Consider the following 22,964-nt stretch of genomic DNA (forward strand, 5'->3'; position numbering starts at 1 on the left):
CTGGTGGAACGCCATAATGCCACACTGAAGCTGAAATTGTCAAAAATAGTGGCAACCACCGGACTTAGATGGCCAGACGCTCTCCCTCTGGCCCTGCTATCGATGCGCTCCACCCCCACCAAACACCATTTGACCCCATACGAGGTTGTATTCGGGCGACCGATGAACCTCTGGACCGCTCCCAAGCCGACCTCCATTCATGACGTCCCGGACGTCCTACTGTCTGATTATTTGTGCAAATTAACTAAGACGTTGTCTGTCATTCATCAACAGGAGCAGCAGGCCATCCCCGATGCTTCCAGGGGCCCCGGCCACGACATCCAACCGGGAGATTTCGTTCTGATACGAAATTTCCAGCGGACCAAGAGTCTGGAACCCCGGTGGACGGGCCCCTGGCAAGTGCTGATCACCACACGAACGGCGCTTCGAGTGGAGGGGAAGAAGCACTGGCTGCACGCACATCATTGCCGGAAGGTCTCTGCGAACTTGGCCACGACAGAAAACGTCAACACCCAAGAAGAGCTCCTGAACAAGGACCGACCGACATTGAACTGTTATCCCGATACTGGGGCACTTGAACTTGCAAAATTCTCTGATCCCACTGTGCCATCCAGAGAAGGGTATTTCCTGGGTTGAAAGGAGGGAGCTTCAGGCTAAGTAGGCCACGGACTAAGTTGAATCTCAGAACGGTGACCTAAGCACAACCAAGGGTTGCCGGGAGAGAAGTTAAACGAAGTCTGTGGTTCTGCCCGCTACCGAGCCCCTTGAAGGTGATGGAAGTGCCAGATAAGAAGATGATGGAAGCGCCAGATAAGAAGATGATGGAAGCAACAGGAAATACCCACTATAGAAACCCAAAGACTGACAATTTGCACAAATCAAAGACAATCGCCCTTTTTATTGCCTTCCTCTTCTGCCTCCTCCTCGTGACCTCCTTCTGGATTCTGGAGGAAAGCGCACCGGCTCATGAGGCATTGCTACCTACTGCACAACCAACACCCCTGAAAGAGCATCACCTAATCTCTCTGTCGCCTCAGCTCCGAGAAAGGCGGAAGGAGTTCTGGAATAATTCCTTCGTGCAACTGTTGCACCAACACAACCTTGCTGCGAATGCTACGAACTGCTGGATCTGCGGGTTGCTCCCGCATGCCACAGGACACTCCATCCCCTTCATCCCTTCTCCTTTCTCAGTTCACGGCTCCTGCCTCGCCTGGTTGATCCTCATGCAAGAGAGCCACAAGGACAACGCCACTTCCAGCCAGACAGTGTCGCACTTCTACTCTGGGTTCTGGCTGAACAGAACTGGAAAGACCTCTGCTCCCCTGTGTCCTGCGCTCACAGGCGCCACCTTCCTTAAAGACATTCCAGCCAAAGAACGAGTCGAAGTACAGGTACTCCACAATCCGGCTAGGTCCACGTTCTCTCATCTGCAGAAACAAACTACCGCCACTCTGACCGTGGCTCTTTCAGTCATCAATGTCACAGGTCTTGTGTGTCTCGAAGGCCAGGGAACACAGCTGGTGGGTCGCAGTTCCTGCCGAATCACCAGAACACTGAACTCAGTTGATTCCCCTTCCTTTGTTGCTTCTCCAAATATGTACTTTGTGTGCGGCACCAGAGCTTACACCTGGCTCCCGAAAGGTTGGAAGGGTATCTGTTATATTGCCTTCGTTCTTCCACCCACATATATAGCCCCTGCCAACCATCACCGGCAGAGGCGTGCAGATGACATTGGACAAGCCGACTCCACCGGAGCACAGTTCCTAGATGCAGCTAAGGGACTTGTTCCTCTGTGGGGCCCCATGGCAAACAGCCGCGCTATCCGACACCTGACCCAGGCAGTAGAAACAACGATCAACATCACGGCTGGCATCCTCGCCAACAACACGGCGGAACTTCAGGCGGTCCGCCTTGTGACCCTTCAAAACCGCCTTGTCCTAGACGTGGTCCTAGCCGACCGAGGAGGAGCATGCCGCATCATCGGATCCAGCTGCTGCACATACGTGCCAGATAACTCGCCTTCAGTCTACAAAGCCATTGAACACCTCCACAGACTTTCCTCGGAGGTTCACCAAGAGCAGGAAGGATGGTCGCTTGGGAGCTGGTTTTGGGACACTTTGAGGAACTGGGGTTGGAGGTTGTTTTCCTTCGTGCTGATACCTGTTGTGATATTATGTGGGTGTTGCTTGGGTATTCAATGTCTACCCTCCTTGTGCAGCTTCATTTCTAACTGTATGTGCCCAAAGACTTTGGACTTCCGAACTGAGCACATGAGTCCCCTCTACGAAGTCGAAATACGTGGCCTTATGGGGATAAATCCAAACTGACAAGTTGGCGAGACATGTTAAAAGGGAGGACTGTGGAATTTTAGTTTGCGGGCTAAACATCGTCTGCGCCAGCTTGTCACCCACGTACAACATGCATAACAGCCATTTTAGGTAACATGGTCTCTCTGTCCACGATCGACCGCCAGCGTGCCCCTCTGACCCAGCAAGCATCCTCCGCGCACCCTGGCTCCCCCTCCCTCCCCCTTATGAGCATAACCCTTCTGCATGACCCTGTCCTTGGGAGTCACGCCAGCGCCTGACCAGCACCTCCTCTCCTCCCATGAATGCCCCTCTGTTGATAAACCTTCCCTCCGCGCTCAATTGTCCACGCGGCATGAATACCACTCCTTCGATGCCCCCTACCCCGTGTCCGACTGTCCACACAGGTCCGAGGCCATCGCCTAAGCCAGGAGATAGCATTTACTGCCCCTCATTGTATGGAGTCGTCCCTCTTCAAAGGACACACTGTTGACCAGAGCCTCCCCACCCCTGGGACATGATCAGGCACACACATCCTAAGACTTGGCGAAACTCTCAGCTGCGTGATGACCCCCTCCTCTTATCAGCAGGCTGAGGACCTCTATTGTGAAGGTATATGGGGGTGGGATTGACACGAGGATTATGGGGATGTCTTTTTCCTTACTTCACAATGTTCTGATTGTAATAAAGAAAGGTCACATGCCATAAACCAGTGTATAAGAGGCCAGGCCTCCGAGAGGCTGTTAGAGCACCTCGAGACGATACCTTGTTGTCTGATCTGATGTGTTCTGCTCCGTCGGAATAAAACTCCTGTTTCCTGCCTTCTGGTCTCCGGCGCCTGCCTCATTGCTTGGTAAATTGAATGGTACAAGGGCGGTTAGCGCCGGGCGAAATCTTGAAAAAGGTCATAGCCCTACCTTTTTCCACATGCATGGATGGCACAGACTCGGGAAACAGTTGGAATAACGCATCCTCAGTCATGTGTGTTCCGACTATGCAAGCGCTACCACGCTTGCCTTAACCACGCATGTGCGTGGATGAGGCAGTGCGCAGTCTAGCTGCTGGCTGGCGGAAGCAGCAAGCAGCAGGAAGGATAGGGAGAGGATGCGACATGGTGAGGTAAATGGGGCTGGGGTCGGGTTTTGGGGTGGATTTTGTATGGTTGGTGGGGTCAGGGTAGTTTTTAGGGCTGGAGGGGCTCGGGGTAGTTTTTAGGGCTGGGGGACTCAGGGTAATTTTCAGGGCTGGGGCCCCTCCAGGTAGTTTTCAGGGCTGGGGGTTCATGGTGGTTTTGAGAACTGGGGTGGTTCAGGGTAGTTTTTAGGACTGGGGGAGTTCAGGGTAGTTTTCAGGGCTGGGGGGTTCGGGGTAGTTTTCAGGGGTGGTAGGGTTCAGGGTAGTTTTCAGGGCTGGGGGGTTCGGGGTAGTTTTCAGGGGTGGTAGGGTTCAGGGTAGTTTTCAGGGCTGGGGGGTTCGGGGTAGTTTTCAGGGGTGGTAGGGTTCAGGGTAGTTTTCAGGGATGGGGGGTTGGGGTAGTATTTAGGGACCAGCGGACTGTGGGCTTGTTTTTAGGGACAATGGGGAGGTTGGGGTAGTTTTTAAGGCTCAGGGGGAGGCCGAGGTATTTTTTAGGGCTAGGAGAGGGTGGGGTAGTTCTTAGGACTGAAGGCAGGGAAGTTTCTAGGGCTCAGGGGAGGGGGTTGGTTTTCAGGAGGGAGGTGGTAGTTAAAGGACTCAGGGCAGGGGTAGTTTAAGTATTCAGTGCAGGGACAGGGGTCGGGGGTTAAGACTTACCTGTCAAGTCTTAACCACGGATATGTCTTTACCATACAAGCCTTAACAACGCATAATTTGTCTTAACGGCATTCTTGGTAAAGGCAAATTCGTGGTTAAGACTTGCGTTCTTGAGACTGTGTGGAACCAGTATGCGTGGTAAACGCATTGCAGCGTTTCCATCACACAAACCACAGAGTCGGTTTCCTCCTAGGCAAGGACATGTAATGACCATCATATTCTGAATCACATAGAGGCGCAAAATGAAAAAACGTCAGAGCTCTTATGTTATATTACTTGCATCTGCATTACAGTTCTGTGATTTTCGCTGACTGGAGTCAAACTTGTCAAATGTGATTGTATTTAGTTGTATTACTGTTTAGATGTGAGTCATGGTGGATAGTGATGGCAAATCATGCAGTATTTATTGATGAACTATATTGGATAGCAGCTGGCTAGAATCGGTTATGGATCTGTGTGGAGCAATATGTGCATGGATGAGTGTACAGAAGATGTCCCAAGTCATGTTACGTGAATATCATGTCACTCCATACTGCCTTGTTGCTCACTTGAATTATGGTTGTGGTAATGCTGTTTTCCGTTCAGATCAGTACCTTTTTGATGTGGCTGAAGCTGTTGACTCCCACGCTCGTTAAGCCCGGCACGTGCAGTTGGCCACTTCCATCTGGAAGCAGCTTGATGTCCAACTTCTCCTGCCCATCTTTGCCCAGAAGATCCCTGCAAAGGATGAAAGGCTAATAGAACAAGAAGACACTGGCCAACTGCCTCCCGCCCACATGCAGAAACACACATGGGGTCAGTGTTGTCAAGCGACTCTATGTCACACAGGATACCAGACAGAATAATGTTCCCGAGAAAAAGGCAAATTGACATTCACAGTTAAAGCATATCAAGCTATCAGTCCAATAAAGTATCAATTTCAAAAAATTCTCGAAAATTATCTTCTTTATTTTCTCGTTTCCTTTATTCTTGTCATATTTGTAGATGTATTACACATAGCTTCTTGATGTTAAATTGGTGTAGATGACATCACCAAATGTAGCCAATAGCCGTCACGTGTTTCGTCTCGGGGAAAATCACCCGATGACTTCCTCAGGGCTAGCACAAAACTTAGTTGATAGATTCACCACATTGCAGGTATTACCTGTGTGTGGTCCCAAATTGCATGGGTCTAAGATAGTATTTTTCATATGCGATACATATCCTTCAGCCTTCAGATATATCCAGTGAATAAAATCTCAATCGGACAACAAATCTGGTCCGGATAAATGTGAATAGAATCAGTTTAGTAGAAAGGAGAGTACTCCTGCCCTCATCCTCGATTCGTAAGTCGGTGGGTCAGTGTTGTCTAGCGACTCTATGTCACACAGGATACCTCAGTCGGTCTTGGTAATTTACCCAGGACTACCTGCCCTGTGGATCCTCCTTTCTGGAACTCAGTGCATTTAAAAGACAAAGCACAAGTCTCTTATGTTCAGGTGGAACGGACCATCACACTAACAGACCATCACACTAAGCCCTACAGATGTGTTTTTTCAGGAACTCTATGCAATTGAAAGGCATTGTTTGATAGTTTATCCTGCCCACTCATTCACTCTGCCAAGCAGACGTCCTCCTGGGGATGTTCTGCTTCACTGAGAATGCCTAAGTTAGAGTGCCCAGGGCAGCCATGTCCCCCTTGCCTACAAGGGTGATTAGCATCCCTGAGGACAAGCGTGCCAGAGTGCCCAGGGTCATTATGACTAGGTGCCACTGCTGACTGTTAAAGGAGGGTCCATCCAGTGTAGAGAAAAAAACACTTCTCTTTGCCCAGTCCCATATCCCTAACAATCACCAATAGGAGTTCTAGAAAGATTGACTATTTGATGATGTCAGATGTTGTTTTGAGTTCTATTGTGACATTACTCTCTGGATGGTCCTTTTAATGTTTCTATAGCTGTTCACATCAGAGTGCTCAGGGTCATCCCTGCCTAGGGAATCCCTCCGGATGAACAGAGGTCAAGGGTTCCCTTGTCAGGAGAGGCACCAGCAGCCGCTTCTTTTTGACCAGCCAGCGGCACTTTGCATCCGAGGACTAGCCCTTTAACGGAAAGTGCTGCTGGCTGAAAAGGAAAGCCTGACTTGAGGTGCCATGCACGACTAGGAGGCACTTGGCATCAATGGATGTGCTTGTGCCAGCGTGCTCATGGCAGTCAATGCTGCCCAGGCTTCGCTAGAGCTGCACAGCTCGGTGGGCATTGAACCCGCTTGCATTCTTGAGGCTTCACATCAAACCCAACGCAGATCCACTGGGTCAGAGGAAGGCTCTCCCCATGGAAACGAGGATATATAAAAGTGTGTTTACAAATAAAACATCCACTATAAGAGGTTTAGTTTGGTGACACCCAGGGAATGTGCGACAACGCTTCCCTTCTTCCTGCTATTAGCTGTTAGTGATTAGGCTTAGAGCTCTTATAGACGCCTTTCAGCCTCATCTTCTCACCATCTTGTGTTGTGGGCTTGCAGTGGTCTTAGACTGCAGGCATCTACCTCTCCCTAAATAGGTACCTTCCCTATATCTACAGTTACAAGCTGGGTCTGTTGGCTTAGTCGACTAAGGCGTCCACTGTAGAACCCTGAGTTTGACATCATGGTCCACGGTTAAAATCCCAGCTGGTCCACTCAGCCTTTCATCCTTCTGAGGTTGAATATAATGATTACCAATGAGTTGGGTACTAGTGTCATGTACAGCCAGGTTGTGATATTACCCCGCAATGGTAAAGCGATGGTAATTGTATGTGTAACATTTCTTAATAAAATACCTTGAAATCAAAAAAATAAACATCTCTTATTCAGGGCCAAGCTACCCCTCTGGGTGAACATGCTCTTTGCAAATACTTATGTTATTTACCTGATCACCTCGTTGTAAATCTCCACCATGCTCAGGGTGACCGAGAATTTCCAGAGACCTGTCCTGGCTTCCATCTCCTTGTAGACAGCTTGAAGTGCTCGCTGGTTGATCCCAGGGTTTTCAGGGGATCCCTGCAGTGAGTAAAATAAAACAAGTGTGGTGAGTCCACCTGGGAGGGAGGAGTTGCAATACATCCTAAAAAGGGCCCCGGTTCATACCTTGATGTCTCAAAGTGGATGTGTTCAGCAATAATGGGGCCCCCTGCAGAATGTGACCAGCCCACCTCCAGTCTCTCATATCTCACAGATATTCATTGGCCTTGGGTAGAATGCCCCCCCCTCCCTTTGACGGGTTGGGGCCCCCTGCAGAATGTGACAAGAGCCCTGAATCTCTCATATCTCACAGATATTCATTGGCCTTGGATTGAATGGGCCCCCATTTGACGGGTTGGGGCCCCCTGCACCGCAGAAGATGCAGGGACCTGCATTATACCCCTGGTGTTCAGGCTGTGAGTCTAAGTTCAATTTGCTTGAATAAATGGCTCGATTTACAAGTGTGGTGCTTCACAAAAGTGGCCTTGTGATAATGAATCCATGCATTCACATGAAATATTATGCCCACTCCCTGTCCCAGAGGCTGGCTCTACTGACGCACAGTGTCAGTAGAGCCAGCCTCTGGGACAGGGAGTGGGCATTCTATGGTTTTCTGACCTCCAAGTTATTCCTTTTTCCCTCATAATCTAAAAATAAATAAAATATTTAAACTTAAACTTTTTTCATCCATTCCCATACTGAAGGATTTATTTATGAAGTAAATCCCTTCCAAGATGGGAAGGTGAAGTGAAAACAAGGGTGTCGCTTTCAAGCATGCAGTAAGTGCAGTGACACTGGGAACAAGGTGGGGGGGGGGGCACTGGGTCCCAGTTATGGCTGACTTCTACAACTCAGCTAGGACGGCTAGGGGATATCCCTTCTTGCATTAGGACCCACAATGCCCCTGCTCCACCACTGAGAGAACATACGCAAAATGGGGGAGGAGGGGAAAATAGTTTACCTGTGGAGAAAAAAGAAAAGAAAATTCCTTTGCACAGATACAATTGCATTCCTGCATGCACAACTGTGCACTACGTAAACCTGTGTCCACGGACATGCCTCCATTAAGCGGCACTAGGAATCCAAAGTGGGTTTCCAGAAATACGCCTGGAAGCCTGCACCTATTGCAGGTTATCACAGGCATATTGTCGGAATCTTTGTGAATTCTAGTAGTACAGATATCTGCACGTGCAAAGTCATAGTCATCGGGGTGCAGAATTCTAAGTGTTCAATGTGAATACGGCTCCAGGTTCTTAAAAGTCCTAGTTTGCCATCTTTCGATCCAAGAACATGCTCCGCTTGAGATATTTTACAGCAGCCGATTCCTTACCACCTCAACATGAATATGGGTAGATGCAACCCCAAAAAGGTTCTAACTTTGTCCCTTTAAAATTTCTTTTTGATTTCCAAAAGGAAACTGTCTAATAATTGAAGTAGTTGGGGGGCTTCATGGGACACAAACTATGGACCTCCCACCCTGACTCCATTTAAAAAGTCCTGTATCCCTGAAATTATGACCTTCAGATGACCTCGCTGATTCTTAGGCCAATGTGATCATCAACCCCGATACTGTTCTTCCTTGAGCAGATTGTTATCTGCGCCTAGAGAAGGTTGTCTCAGGGTAAGGCGCTATGCTGTGATCATTCCTTAATATAAACTCTGCATCAACAACATTTGCATCATCCTGGGGGCTTTAAAGACCTCCGCATGCATTGAAGTATTTCAGTTTTAATGCCTAGGGTTTGACAACACCTATTTCAATTTTCTATCCACCAGTAGATGTTTCTTCTCACCCAGAGAGCCCTGTCCTCTCACCTACCTCCATCGTGTAGGTCTTCCCTGAGCCCGTCTGTCCGTAGGCAAAAATGCAGACATTGTAGCCGTTCATGCAGGACATGACCACGGGTTCAATTTCCAGAAACACCTGAGAATCAAAAGTAGAGTCAGTATCGATCACCTCTTGAACATTCAATAAGGAGATACGCATAGTTTCGTCAATGACTTGGAGGATCAGCGCACCACAGAAGTATGCCCTCCGGAGAACAGTGTGCCCACCATGAGTAAGTTACTTGTCTGCAGTGAAACATAGTATCATATCATCCTCACTGCAGCCGACTTCCTCTCACTGGTGTTCCACTTGTACGGTGATTCGCTTGTATAGCTCCTAATGTCAGCGGGCTTCGAAAAGATGGGTCAATAATGGAATACCTTGCACGCTATCATTCATTTCTCTGATAGTAGTTTTCTGACTGTGTTTTCACTTTTCTTTAGTTTGGCCCCCTGTTCTGTTCCTTTATATCTAACATAAATTACAAATTTTAGCCACCTGGTTATATTTTATGCATATTATCTGTGGTAAGATGTACAGCTTCGGCACCTGTGCTATGCCCTCCCTTCACCAATGTTAGCAATGCCCGCACAAGTCTAGAATGTTAGTGTTACACACATATAACAGCGGTGGTAGTCGGACCACCAACAAACCATGTTGCTGCCACGGAGTGATGTGTCCACCACTATTAGGGAGCACTAACCTTCACTCAGGGTACATTAACTTGAGGCTAAAGAGCTAAAAGTAGCTCAAAATAATTGTAAAAATAATATTAAATAGAAGCTACATCACAAAACCTGCGATTAGAAGTGGCGTCTGCAAGGGCTTGTGAGAGTGGCTGTATACTTCAAAAACGCAGCTGAGGATCTGTGACAAAACGACGACTTTTAAAATAAATATTTCTTACATAGTTGATCCAAAACAAATCAGAAAAAAAGTTTATGATCTAAATGTATGTTTTTTCTACAAATGTGTTGCATGTTAATGTAGTTTCATTGAATAACAATTTTTGTAATTTAGTGTGGACTCTAATTGAATTATTGACAATTGGATTATCCGAAATTCTTTGTATATCATATATTGAATTATAATAAATTTACACAGTTTTATTCCATGTCAAATTTAACAGCAGCATAAAATAATGGTAATTGTTGAAAGTTATAGAAACATGACAATGGAACTGAGCACATCATTGCAGGTTATTACTGAAAGGAGGTAAGGTGCTACTGTAGTTTATCCTGTCTTCCTAACCATTGCTCCTAGACCATAAATGTTACCAGCTAACATTAAAAGTGTAACTATAACTCTCAGAATGCAATGTAATGTTGGCTAAAAAGCCAATCCTAAGAGCACACATGATGGGGCAGGTGCTGTTTCTTTGGAAAGTAACACCTTATGGTCCTATCTTGTGTTGTAGCTACATCTTTATCTTACAATAAGCACCTTGGGAAACAGGAATTAAGTTAGTGACATTGCATAATAATTTATGGAGCATTTTTGACAGTTTTGAAACAAGAAATTGGATAATTCATGGAATGCATCTAAGAACAAGGATAATTGATTGACTGTTCTCACGCTAAAGTGTCACTCAAAGGGAATGAAATGTCACACATAAGCACAATGAAACTTGCAAACGTCACACATAGGCAACCTGAAGATGTGACAGCTATGTGCAATTCGCATTTATTCATTTATTTGCAGCAGCACAGGCTTGAAGCGGACCATCTCCGGGTTTTGTGCTGGCGCTTCCCAGCATTCTCTTTAACTTTATTGCATTAGCAACTGAATATGCTTGAGACTGGGTGACTGTATAGTCTCCCAGTTGCAGTTGCTATGCTATACAATGTGGATTTTAGGTTAGGGCGCTGTCATGAATGATCAGATCAATGAGATCATCATCTGAGCAGCTGCTCTGCCTGCCTGTCCTCTGTAACTGAGTATTGCATTCATGCAGATGGTCTCCGGTTAGTCCCCTTCCTTCCATTTCTGGTGCTTTGCAGAAATTTTAAGATCTTAGAGTTTCACCTTGGTCAAATTGGTGTAATTTCTGATATTTATATGTTTCCCTCGTCTTTATTGCTTGATTTTGCTCTCCACAAAGTGTCACTCATAGTCGTTGAAATGTCACTCATAATTACTCTATGCGAGGAAGAGGACAAAGGCAGGGAAGAGATATCCTGCAAGGAGAGCCCAAAGCAAGCAAGAATAGTGCTACTGACTGAGCATTGCAAGTATTGTGAGAGGGTTGTGTTGGGGGAACAGACCGGTGTGAAATATTCACCATCAGCTTCTGATGGTCACTCCTTGCCTGCCCCCTCTCCTGGTGGACACAGCCATTCAAACATGAAGGTACCATCCCTTATTTCACTCACCTCCTCCTGCGTTACGTGAGGCAGAAACACTTTGTCCAGGTCAAACGCTCGCTCTTTCCCTTTGTAGAACACGGCCACTTTGGTGTCGTCGTTGAGGTTTGTGGTCACCGTTGTGGCAGTGGTGACTTCTGTCATATCGGCCTCGGTTAAGGGCTTTATTCGGCACAGCACCCGGATGTTTCCTGGTTGACAGAAGCGAGGCCAAGTCAGAAACAAGACAACAACCATACCTCATCTGGAAAGCACTACCACCATACCTCACAGAGATAGCACTAGCACCACACTTCACCTGGACAGGACTACCACCATACCTCACCTGGAGGACACTACCAAAATGCCTCACAGAGATAGCACTACCACCATATCTCACATGGATAGTACAACCACCACACCACACATGGATAGGACAACCACCACACCACACCTGAATAATACAATCACCACACCACACATGGATAGTACAACAACCACACCGTACATGGATAGTACTAACACCATACCTCACAGACACAGCACTACCACCACACCTCACAGAGATAGCACTACCACCACACTTCACCTTTACAGGAAAACCACCATTCCTCACAGAGATAGCACTACAACTACACCTCTCAAAGATAGCAGTACCACCACACCTTACACGGATAGCACTACCACCACACCTCACACGGATGGCACTACCACCACACCCCACATGGATAGTACTACCACCACACATCACCTGATAGCACTACCACCATATCTCAAAGAGATAGCACTACCACCATACCTCACATGGATAGTACAACCAGCACACCACACATGGATAGTACAACCACCACACCACACCTGAATAGTACAACCACCACACCACACCTGAATAGTACAACCACCACACCATACATGGATAGTACAACCACCACACCGTACATGGATAGTACTAACACCATACCTCACAGACATAGCACTACCACCACACCTCACAGAGATAGCACTAGCACCACACTTCACCTGGACAGGACTACCACCATACCTCACCTGGAGAGCACTACCACCATACCTCACATAGATAGCACTACCACCATATCTCACATGGATAGTACAACCACAACACCACACATGGATAGTACAACCACCACACCACACCTGGATAGTACAACCACCACACCACACATGGATAGTACAACCATCACATCACAACTGGATAGTACAACCACCACACCACACATGGATAGTACAGCCATCACACCGTACATGGATAGTACTAACACCAAAATAACGATGGATTAAACCCAGATCTGTGACTTGGGGTGAATGTTTTGCCATGGTGCAACATTTCGTCCATCCTCTACTGTGTTTTGCTGTTCACCCTATGTGGGAAGGGTATGCCCAGACGTGGGTCCCGTGCTCACTAAGCCACTGGAGTCAAGCTATCCTGGCTGAAGACGGCTGATAGCCAGAAACCGGTCCTAGGATGCTTGATTCCGGTCCAGGGAAGACATGGCTTGGCAGTTCGGGCTGGACTGTTCCCATGAGGCACATGGTCAAGACTGATTAGCACATGGCAATGTCTGAACTGGGGTGGCTTGGTGAGCAAAATAACGATGGATTAAACCCAGATCTGTGACTGGGGGTGAATGTGTTGCCATTGTGCAACATTCCGTCCATCATCTTGTGTGTTTAGTACTAACGCCATACCTCTCAGACACAGCCCTACCACCACAACTCACAGAGATAGCACTACCACCACACTTCACCTGTACAGGAATACCACCATTCCTCACAGAGATAGCACTACAACTATATCTCCCAAAGATAGCACTACCACCACACCTCACACGGATAGCACTACCACCACACCTCACACGGATGGCACTACCACCATACCTCACATGGATAGTACAACCACCACACCACAAATGGATAGTACAACCACCATACCACACTTGGACTTTATTCGGCACAGCACCCGGATGTTTCCTGGTTGACAGAAGCGAGGCCAAGTCAGAAACAAGACAACAACCATACCTCATCTGGAAAGCACTACCACCATACCTCACAGAGATAGCACTAGCACCACACTTCACCTGGACAGGACTACCACCATACCTCACCTGGAGGACACTACCAAAATGCCTCACAGAGATAGCACTACCACCATATCTCACATGGATAGTACAACCACCACACCACACATGGATAGGACAACCACCACACCACACCTGAATAATACAATCACCACACCACACATGGATAGTACAACAACCACACCGTACATGGATAGTACTAACACCATACCTCACAGACACAGCACTACCACCACACCTCACAGAGATAGCACTACCACCACACTTCACCTTTACAGGAAAACCACCATTCCTCACAGAGATAGCACTACAACTACACCTCTCAAAGATAGCAGTACCACCACACCTTACACGGATAGCACTACCACCACACCTCACACGGATGGCACTACCACCACACCCCACATGGATAGTACTACCACCACATATCACCTGATAGCACTACCACCATATCTCAAAGAGATAGCACTACCACCATACCTCACATGGATAGTACAACCAGCACACCACACATGGATAGTACAACCACCACACCACACCTGAATAGTACAACCACCACACCACACCTGAATAGTACAACCACCACACCATACATGGATAGTACAACCACCACACCGTACATGGATAGTACTAACACCATACCTCACAGACATAGCACTACCACCACACCTCACAGAGATAGCACTAGCACCACACTTCACCTGGACAGGACTACCACCATACCTCACCTGGAGAGCACTACCACCATACCTCACATAGATAGCACTACCACCATATCTCACATGGATAGTACAACCACAACACCACACATGGATAGTACAACCACCACACCACACCTGGATAGTACAACCACCACACCACACATGGATAGTACAACCATCACATCACAACTGGATAGTACAACCACCACACCACACATGGATAGTACAGCCATCACACCGTACATGGATAGTACTAACACCAAAATAACGATGGATTAAACCCAGATCTGTGACTTGGGGTGAATGTTTTGCCATGGTGCAACATTTCGTCCATCCTCTACTGTGTTTTGCTGTTCACCCTATGTGGGAAGGGTATGCCCAGACGTGGGTCCCGTGCTCACTAAGCCACTGGAGTCAAGCTATCCTGGCTGAAGACGGCTGATAGCCAGAAACCGGTCCTAGGATGCTTGATTCCGGTCCAGGGAAGACATGGCTTGGTAGTTCGGGCTGGACTGTTCCCATGAGGCACAGGGTCAAGACTGATTAGCACATGGCAATGTCTGAACTGGGGTGGCTTGGTGAGCAAAATAACGATGGATTAAACCCAGATCTGTGACTGGGGGTGAATGTGTTGCCATTGTGCAACATTCCGTCCATCATCTTGTGTGTTTAGTACTAACGCCATACCTCTCAGACACAGCCCTACCACCACAACTCACAGAGATAGCACTACCACCACACTTCACCTGTACAGGAATACCACCATTCCTCACAGAGATAGCACTACAACTATATCTCCCAAAGATAGCACTACCACCACACCTCACACGGATAGCACTACCACCACACCTCACATGGATGGCACTACCACCATACCTCACATGGATAGTACAACCACCACACCACAAATGGATAGTACAACCACCATACCACACTTGGATAGTACAACCACCATACCACACATGGATAGTACAACCACCTCAGACCGGGTCAAGGAGGTGGAGGGCACGGTGAAGACTTTAGAACCGGCGCAGAGGACCCTGGCTGCGACGATAAAGGATGCCATGTCCCGAATCGAGACCCTCGAACGGAGGGCAGAGGATGCGGAAGGCCGCAACAGGAGGAATAACATTCGGGTGGTGGGCCTGCCGGAAAAAATCGAGGATGGCGATATGGTGCGATACTTGGAGACCTGGCTCCGAGACACGGTGGTCCCGGAGGGCCTGTCCTCCTTTTACACTCTGGAACGGGCCCACAGAGTCCCAGCACGGCCCCCACAGCAGGGACGAGCCCCAAGGCCAGTGGTGGCGCGGTTGCTACATTTCCGGGACAGAGACCTGATCCTAAATGCCGCCAGGCACAATGGCCCGTTCCAGGTTGCAAACAGTCAGGTGAATATCTTCCCTGACTACACCTACGAGACGCAGCGCAAGCGGTTCTCCTTCCTGGCGGTTAAGCGTGAACTCAGGAGTGAGGGCATCCAATATTCACTCCTATTTCCCGCAAGGCTCCGAGTCATTGTCGACGACAAAACCCAGTTCTTCGACACCCCAGAGGAGGTCTGTGACTGGCTCGAACTGTACCGGGCAGGGAGAGATGGTTATAGCGCCTCGACCCATCAGGCGGAGGAGCCGGAACAAAGGAGGCGATCTAAAAGGGTCAGGAACCGCCGCGGCCGTACAGGAGGACCCTCGACAGCGGAGACATCATCGGAGCGGAGGGGAGTGTTGGAAGTTCTGTCGGAACTGTCGGGAGCAAGAGGCGAAGTCATCGAGGAGGAGGAAGAAAACCCGGGTGCTCAGGGGGCACCATCGGACTCGGAAGACTCAGTGGCAGACAGTACCCATACACCGGTGATCACACCGAAATCGGTGGAGGACCTTTTGGACGGACAAGGGTAACGGGATATGCTGCCTTGTTTTGGGTGGGGGCCCGGCAGGGGGGAGGCGGTTGCCGTTCTTTATTGCTGACAACGAAGGAGGGAGGGTTGGGGGGCTGCTGCTCTTGCCCCGGAAGGTTTTGACACAGGGGGGGGCTTACTGTAGTCCTGGTAGCCTGGGCGACGAGGGCCCACTGCCTCCGCTCAGCCCGCACCTGGCCCATAAGGCCTTCCTACGGTGGCGACCGTAGGACTAGTGGGGATTTTGGGGTTGATCTCCGTAGAGGTTTGGATGGGATCTAGATGGTGTAGTTTGGGTCCTGTTCTGGGGTGGTTGGGGGGGGGCTTTGTTGGTTTTTGGGTGGTTTGGTTCTGGTTGGGGAAAATGGCCGCCGTCAGCGCTGGGAGGATTGATGCTTTTTCTTTGTGGGGACCCGAACGGGGAGACTGTGCAAGAACACTCTGGGACAATGGCTGATGTTGCTAACTTGAAATGTATTACTTGGAACGTGAGGGGGCTTCACACTATGTCCAGGCGTCACAAGGTCCATGCTTATTTAGTGCGTAGGGGAGTGCAAATGGCGCTGCTGCAGGAAACGCATCTGAACAAGGCGGAAGGGGCGGCGCTTCAGCGTAGGTGGCGAGGGCAGGTCTTTTCCACGGCGTACTCTGCTTATGCCAGGGGGGCGCTAATATGGATTAGGGCAGGAGTCCCCTTCCAGGTCACGAGGACAGTGTTGGACCCAGAGGGGCGTTTCGTGGCCATATCAGGCACGCTAGGAGGGAGGGACCTGAACGTTTGCTGTGTGTATGCTCCTAACGTGGACCAGACTGCCTTCCTTTCCAGGTTATCGGGCTCGCTGGCCCATTTTTTCGCCGGCCCCCTCCTGCTGGGGGGAGACTTTAACTCCGTAGTGGATGTAGACATGGACCGCTCGCATCCCCCGCTCCCCGATTCCCCGGTCCGGCGGGCGGCTAAGGGCCGTCAAGATTGGCAGACCCGCTGGGGTTTGACGGACATTTGGAGGGCACATCACCCCGCGTCTAGAGATTATTCATACTTTTCGAGCCTTCATGAGCTGCATGTCAGACTAGATAGCTTTCTTGGTTCGTCCGAATTAGTTTCGGCAGCGGTCCGATCGGAGTACTTATCGCGGACCATCTCGGACCATAACCCCCTCCTACTGGACATTCGCTGGTTCCCTGGGACACCGGCAGTACCCACCTGGAAGATGCGTCCCGAGATCCTCGAGGACAGTGTCTTCAAGGCGGACCTAGGGGAGAAAATCACGGATTATTTTGCGTCCAACGGCGGCTCCGCGAGTACTAGGGCGTTCGAATGGGACGCTTTCAAGGTGGTGGTGAGGGGTTACTGTATCTCTAAGAAGGTGGGCATGCGGCGTGTTATCCTGGCTGACTTAGACACAGCGGACCGAGCGCTCCGCGAGCTCGAAATTAGCCGCCCCGGACACCCGGAATTGCAAACACAAACGGTAGAGGCGAGGGAGAAGGTAGCGGTGGAGGTCGAGCGGCTCCGATGTTTCGATTATAAGGCCTATACGGTCCGGTCTATTGCGGAGGGCGACAGGTCGAGCGCGTTACTGGCATGGTTGGCCAACCCTACGCGCCAGTCCCAAACGACGACAAATATGCGTAGGGCGGATGGGACCGAGGTGTGCACCCAACCGGAGATTCTTAGTCGCTTCCGGCATTACTACGAAAGTTTATACCGCAGTCGCTCCGCACGTGACCCAGACCGGCTTGACGAATATCTTAGCCCACTGGAACTCCGCACAGTAGGACAGGAAGTGGCGGAAACCCTGGGTTCTGACATCGACTTAGAGGAGATCCGCGGGGCCATCAAACGGATGGCGAGGAACAAGACCCCGGGCCTAGATGGCCTTCCGGTGGAGTTCTACGCAGCTTACGCTGACCTCTTGGCCCCTCGGTTACTGGTGGTCTACAGGGAGGCGAAGAGATTGGGTCGTCTCCCTGGCTCGATGTGTGAGGCGTTGGTGGTTCCTCTCCTCAAACCAGGCCGAGACTCGTCTGACCCGGGGTCCTACCGCCCCCTTTCAATGCTGACGGTGGACTACAAAATATTGAGCAGCATCTTGGCCTCGAGGCTGCTGGGACATATGAGTTCCCTAGTGCATGAAGACCAAGCCGGTTTCATCCCACGGCGAAATACGACTATGAACATCCGAAGGTTGTTCCGCTTGCTTGGGGAACCATTCGTGGATGCCCCGTCCCCGGTAGTCTTATCGGTGGACTTGGAGAAGGCTTTTGATAGCCTGGAGTGGGACTACCTATGCACGGTATTACGGAAATTCGGCCTCGGGGAGGGATTTGTCAAATGGACAGCAGTCCTCTACGCTTCCGCTTCGGCCAGGGTTAGATCGGGCCCTTTGATTTCATCGCGATATCCGGTGGAGCGTGGCACGCGGCAAGGGTGCTCTTTATCCCCGCTTCTTTTTGCACTAGCGGTGGAGCCACTAGCGATACATCTTCGCTCGGGAGCCCATTATACGGGCTTATGGACAGCAGTGGGCCCACATTACGTCTCGCTCTATGCGGACGACCTGTTGCTCTTCCTGGAGGACCCGGTCGACGCATTACGGGGAGCGGAATTAGCGCTAACGGAGTTCGGAGCGGTCTCAGGCCTCCAAGTGAATTGGTCTAAGACCTGCCTCTTCCCGATGCGTAGGGGTACCCCCACTCCTGCGCTAAGTAAGGAGATCAGATGGGAGCCCGACTGCTTTAAATACCTTGGGGTGTTTGTGTACCATGACCAACCCGACCTCCTAGATGGAAACATTGCCCGTTGTATACGAGCACTCCGAGGTAGCATGGACTTTTGGGCCACGCTGCCGCTCTCCGTGGCGGGACGCATAGCCCTGCTTAAAATGGTGGCGCTCCCCCGACTATTGTATTACTTTCGGACTTTGCCGATCTGGGTCCCACCGGCTACGTTTCGTCGCTTGCGTTCTATGGTGGTCGGGTTCCTTTGGGGAACGGGCCGGCGGCGGGTGGCCCTCAATACCCTGATGAGGCCGAAAGACGAGGGGGGGCTCGCTGTGCCGGACTTCGAGAAGTATTACTTAGCGGCGCAGCTCCAGACCTACACCCAGGAGATAGCCAGGGAGTTCAGAGGCCCGGAGGACGGCGGAGGGACGGGTATGGCCAGGCACGTCCTCTCCTTTATCGCGCTGCGACAGCGCTTAGTTCTACGGGACCTGTCGATGGAGGAGCGGACTGTCCGACTCTGTTGGAATCGGGCTCATAACAGAGGTCGCCTACGGACGCCATATGCGCCTGAAATACCATTGGGGATGCTGACGGCCCTCCCACACGGAGGAGATTGGTCACGACTGGCGGACTGGGAGGTTTCCGGTTTACAGCTCGTCGGGGACCTGTACGAGGACGGAGCGCTCCTGTCCTTTCAGGATCTCATTGACCGCTTTGGGATCCCCCGGGGCGACTTTCTGCTGCACTCGGCCATTGTGCGAGCGATCCAGGCGCACTGGCAAAACGGGCTAGAGGAACCTCAATTGTCTCAGGTGTGCCAGTACGTCATGATGTCGGCGGGCACGGTGAAGGCGGTCACTTGCCTCTACGGCAGGTTGATTGCCGAGGGGTTGGTTCCTCTCGCCACACTGAAGTCCCGCTGGGAAGAGGACATTGGTAGGGAGATCCCGGAGACGACCTGGTCCCAGCTGGTGAGACGTGCCTGGAAGGGCACACGTGGCGCCCGTTTCCAACTGATCCACTATTATGTTCTCCATAGGGCGTACCTGACCCCGGTAAAGATCAGGCGTTATTTTGCCACGGCTTCGGCGGAATGCCCTAGGTGCCCGGCTCAGGAGGCGGACCTCCTACACATGCTATGGGCCTGTCCAGGACTGACGTCCTACTGGCAGGAGGTGGCGGCGACTCTGGAAGAGGTGACGGGGAGGCACTTATCATTCGATGTGGCGGTAGGGCTATTGCACTGGTTCCCCCATACCCCCCGGAATAAAATCACCAGTAAATTTATCGACCTGGGGCTCCTACTTGCTAAGCGAGAGGTGACCAGGAATTGGAAGGCACGAGCTGGTCCTACAGGCAGCAGATGGCACAGTGAGCTTTTGAAATGGGCGGCGGGTGAGAGCGCGCTGCGGTATCAATTGGCTTGGAGGCAGGGCAATGAGAAGGCGCAGGAAGCCGCGTTAGAATGGGAAACGCTGGTGCAGGCCCTCAGAGATTATTGTACCCCCAGCGACTCCGAAAGTGAAGAAGCAACTCGACCCGAGTCCCGTTAAACATTAGCATTGACAGCACTATTACCTTCTCCGTGGGTCAAGCAGTGGATCCTATGTTGATGAGCTCCCTGGCGCTGATGGTGGGGGATGGGGGGGAGGGGGGGGTTTCACAGTAACTGGGAATTTTGAGGGGGGGGTTTCTTTTTGGGGTTTGGGGTTTGTTTAGAAAAGCAGATGACGGACAGTGTGTTATCCGGACCAGCTCCAGCATCCTACTGACCCCAGCTGCACTTGCCGCCCAACCCCAGGGATATGGGCTGATTGGCTATATAGCAACGTTATGGAAGGGGGTCGGTGGGCTATATCTTGTATAAGTTGTTTATAATACGATACTGGTCGTTACTGTATTGTTTTACTGATTCCTGCAATAAAAATATATTTAAAAAAAAAAAAAAAAAAAAATGGATAGTACAACCACCACACCGCACATGGATAGTACTAACACCATACCTCACAGAGATAGCACTACCACCACACATCACACGGAGAGCACTACCACCACACCTCACATGAACAGCACTACCACCACACCTTACACGGATAGCACTACCACCACACTTCACACGGATAGTACTACCACCACACCACACATCGATAGTACAATCAACACACTGCACATGGATAGTATTACAACCACACCTCACATTGATAATACTACCACTACAACACACATGGATAGAACTACCACTACAACACACATAGATAGCACTACCACCACACCTCACATGGATAGTACTACCACTACAACAAACATTGATAGCACTACCACCATACCTCACATGGATAGCACTACCACCACACCTCACACAGATAGCACTACCTCCATAAACGCACATGGGTAGCACTACCAACATCCCTCACCTAGATAGTACTACCACTATAGCTCACACCGATAGCACTACCACCACACCACACCTTGATAGCACTACCACCACACCACACCTGGATAACACCACCACCACACCACACCACACCTGGATAGCACTAACCTCACACCACACCTGGATAACACTACCCCCATACCTCACATGGATAGTACTACCACTACAACACACGTGGGTAGCACTACCACCACACCTTACACAGATAGCACTACCTCCATAAATGCACATGGATTGCACTACCACCACACCACGCATGTATATATCGGTGTTGGCATCATAAGTTTGACCAATTGTTCACATCTCACTCTAAGTCTAGACTATCTAGCAGCAACATCAGTGAAATGCACTGTCACTTATCGCTCTGTAAGAAAATAATGTACCTTGTGAAATCATAAGTGTAAAATTCTGAGTCACATTATGCTCTGTGGCTTCATAAGGGGACCATTCTGTGGCGTATCTCGCTCTGTGGTATCATAAGTGAAACAGTCTGTGTCACACCTCACACTGTGGCATAAGTGGAGCGGTCTGTGTCACACCTTACTGTGAGTGTAGACTATATCTCACAGCATCATAGGCAAAACGTTCAGTGTTGCATCTCACTCTGTGGGTGTAAACTGCACCTTGCAGCCTCATAAGTGAAACATTCAGTGTCTCATCTCACTCTGTGAGTGTAGACTGTACCTTGCGGCATCATCAGTAAATGCTCTGTGTCACATCTCACTCCTGTAGCACAGACTCTCCCTCAGTCTGCACCTCCACAGGAATTAGACATCTGACCTTAGATAAGAGTTAATAGGGAAGAACCACCTTTCACTGTGCCATTGGAGGTGGGATATCTACAAAATCACAGGACATTTGCTGTGCTTTGGCTAATACCTTCATGTAAAATTACAAATGGATGAATCCTGTATCGTCAATGACTTCATAATCCATCCTAAACCCAACATGGTGGTTTCACTTTTGGGTTTCAGTGTATATTCCACGGTCCATTTTCAGAAAAAGACCACGCATCAACACATACTCTGTGCCCCTAATGGTTCACCAGCATCTGTGACGTAGCACGCAGGAGGCTATGCATCCATTGGGTCTTTCGGGCAATTCTAAAACTGTGATTGGTTAAACAAGCTGAGTTCTGGCACAGAGGAGACAAGGCACTCACAGCCCCATTGATAAGCCAGTCACTGAGCTTTAGGACATAGTCACGTGTGCATTGTACTGTTTTGTGATTAAACCGATTCCCAACTATCTTTCAATAAGACCCATTTCTATATCTATTCATGGCAATCAAGTGCCCTCATAACCTAATTTTCTGTGAGAAAAACAGCCACAACTGTTCAAACCTCTCATCCCAACTCGACTCTTTAATTGTTTTTATTGAACGGTGTTCCGGCTGATGTCTTTCTATGGGACAACCAGAACCCAGGAAAGGAGTACCTGTGTTCCCTGTTCACAAAAAAGGGGATTGGTCTGTCACAAGCAATTACAGCATGTACAACACAGGACCTGTTCCTATGGTGAATATACTTCTCCTGATCATGGCCAACCAATAATATTATTTAGTTGGACAAGCGGCTGCAAAATCTAGCCATCTTGTGTTACTAGATCAGGGTCACCCTTTTTAGAGCATTAATAACAAATAATAATAATAAGTCCATTTGTAAAGCGCCATGGTTACACTAATACCAGTGTGTCCCCGCGCTGCGGTAAGAGTAGCCGTGATCAGCCCAGAGCCTCCTGATTTATCCTTGAGGAAAAAGATCTGTTTTTAGTTTTTCCTGAAACATTTTTCTTGGGTCTCCAGCCGAGCTCCATCGGGAGGGCGTTCCATTGTTTAGCCGCCAATAGGCGAAA

The 22,964-nt window shown here is 49.6% G+C and overlaps 1 protein-coding gene across 1 annotated transcript in view; it reads right to left on the minus strand.

Annotated features, from left to right (window-relative positions):
• Positions 1 to 22,964, minus strand: part of LOC147724890 (kinesin-like protein KIFC3) — a 205,085-nt gene that overhangs the window by 18,496 nt on the left and 163,625 nt on the right. Inside the window, exons 13-16 of the mRNA XM_086966413.1 lie at positions 11,283 to 11,464; positions 8,902 to 9,006; positions 6,991 to 7,121; positions 4,694 to 4,817 (exon numbers count right to left, since the gene is read on the minus strand). Of these exons, the coding sequence (XP_086822539.1) occupies positions 4,694 to 4,817; positions 6,991 to 7,121; positions 8,902 to 9,006; positions 11,283 to 11,464 (542 nt within the window). The remainder of the gene's footprint in view (positions 1 to 4,693; positions 4,818 to 6,990; positions 7,122 to 8,901; positions 9,007 to 11,282; positions 11,465 to 22,964) is intronic.

This window comes from Lissotriton vulgaris, chromosome 4_1, assembly GCF_964263255.1.
Source record: "Lissotriton vulgaris chromosome 4_1, aLisVul1.2, whole genome shotgun sequence".
Taxonomy (NCBI): domain Eukaryota; kingdom Metazoa; phylum Chordata; class Amphibia; order Caudata; family Salamandridae; genus Lissotriton; species Lissotriton vulgaris.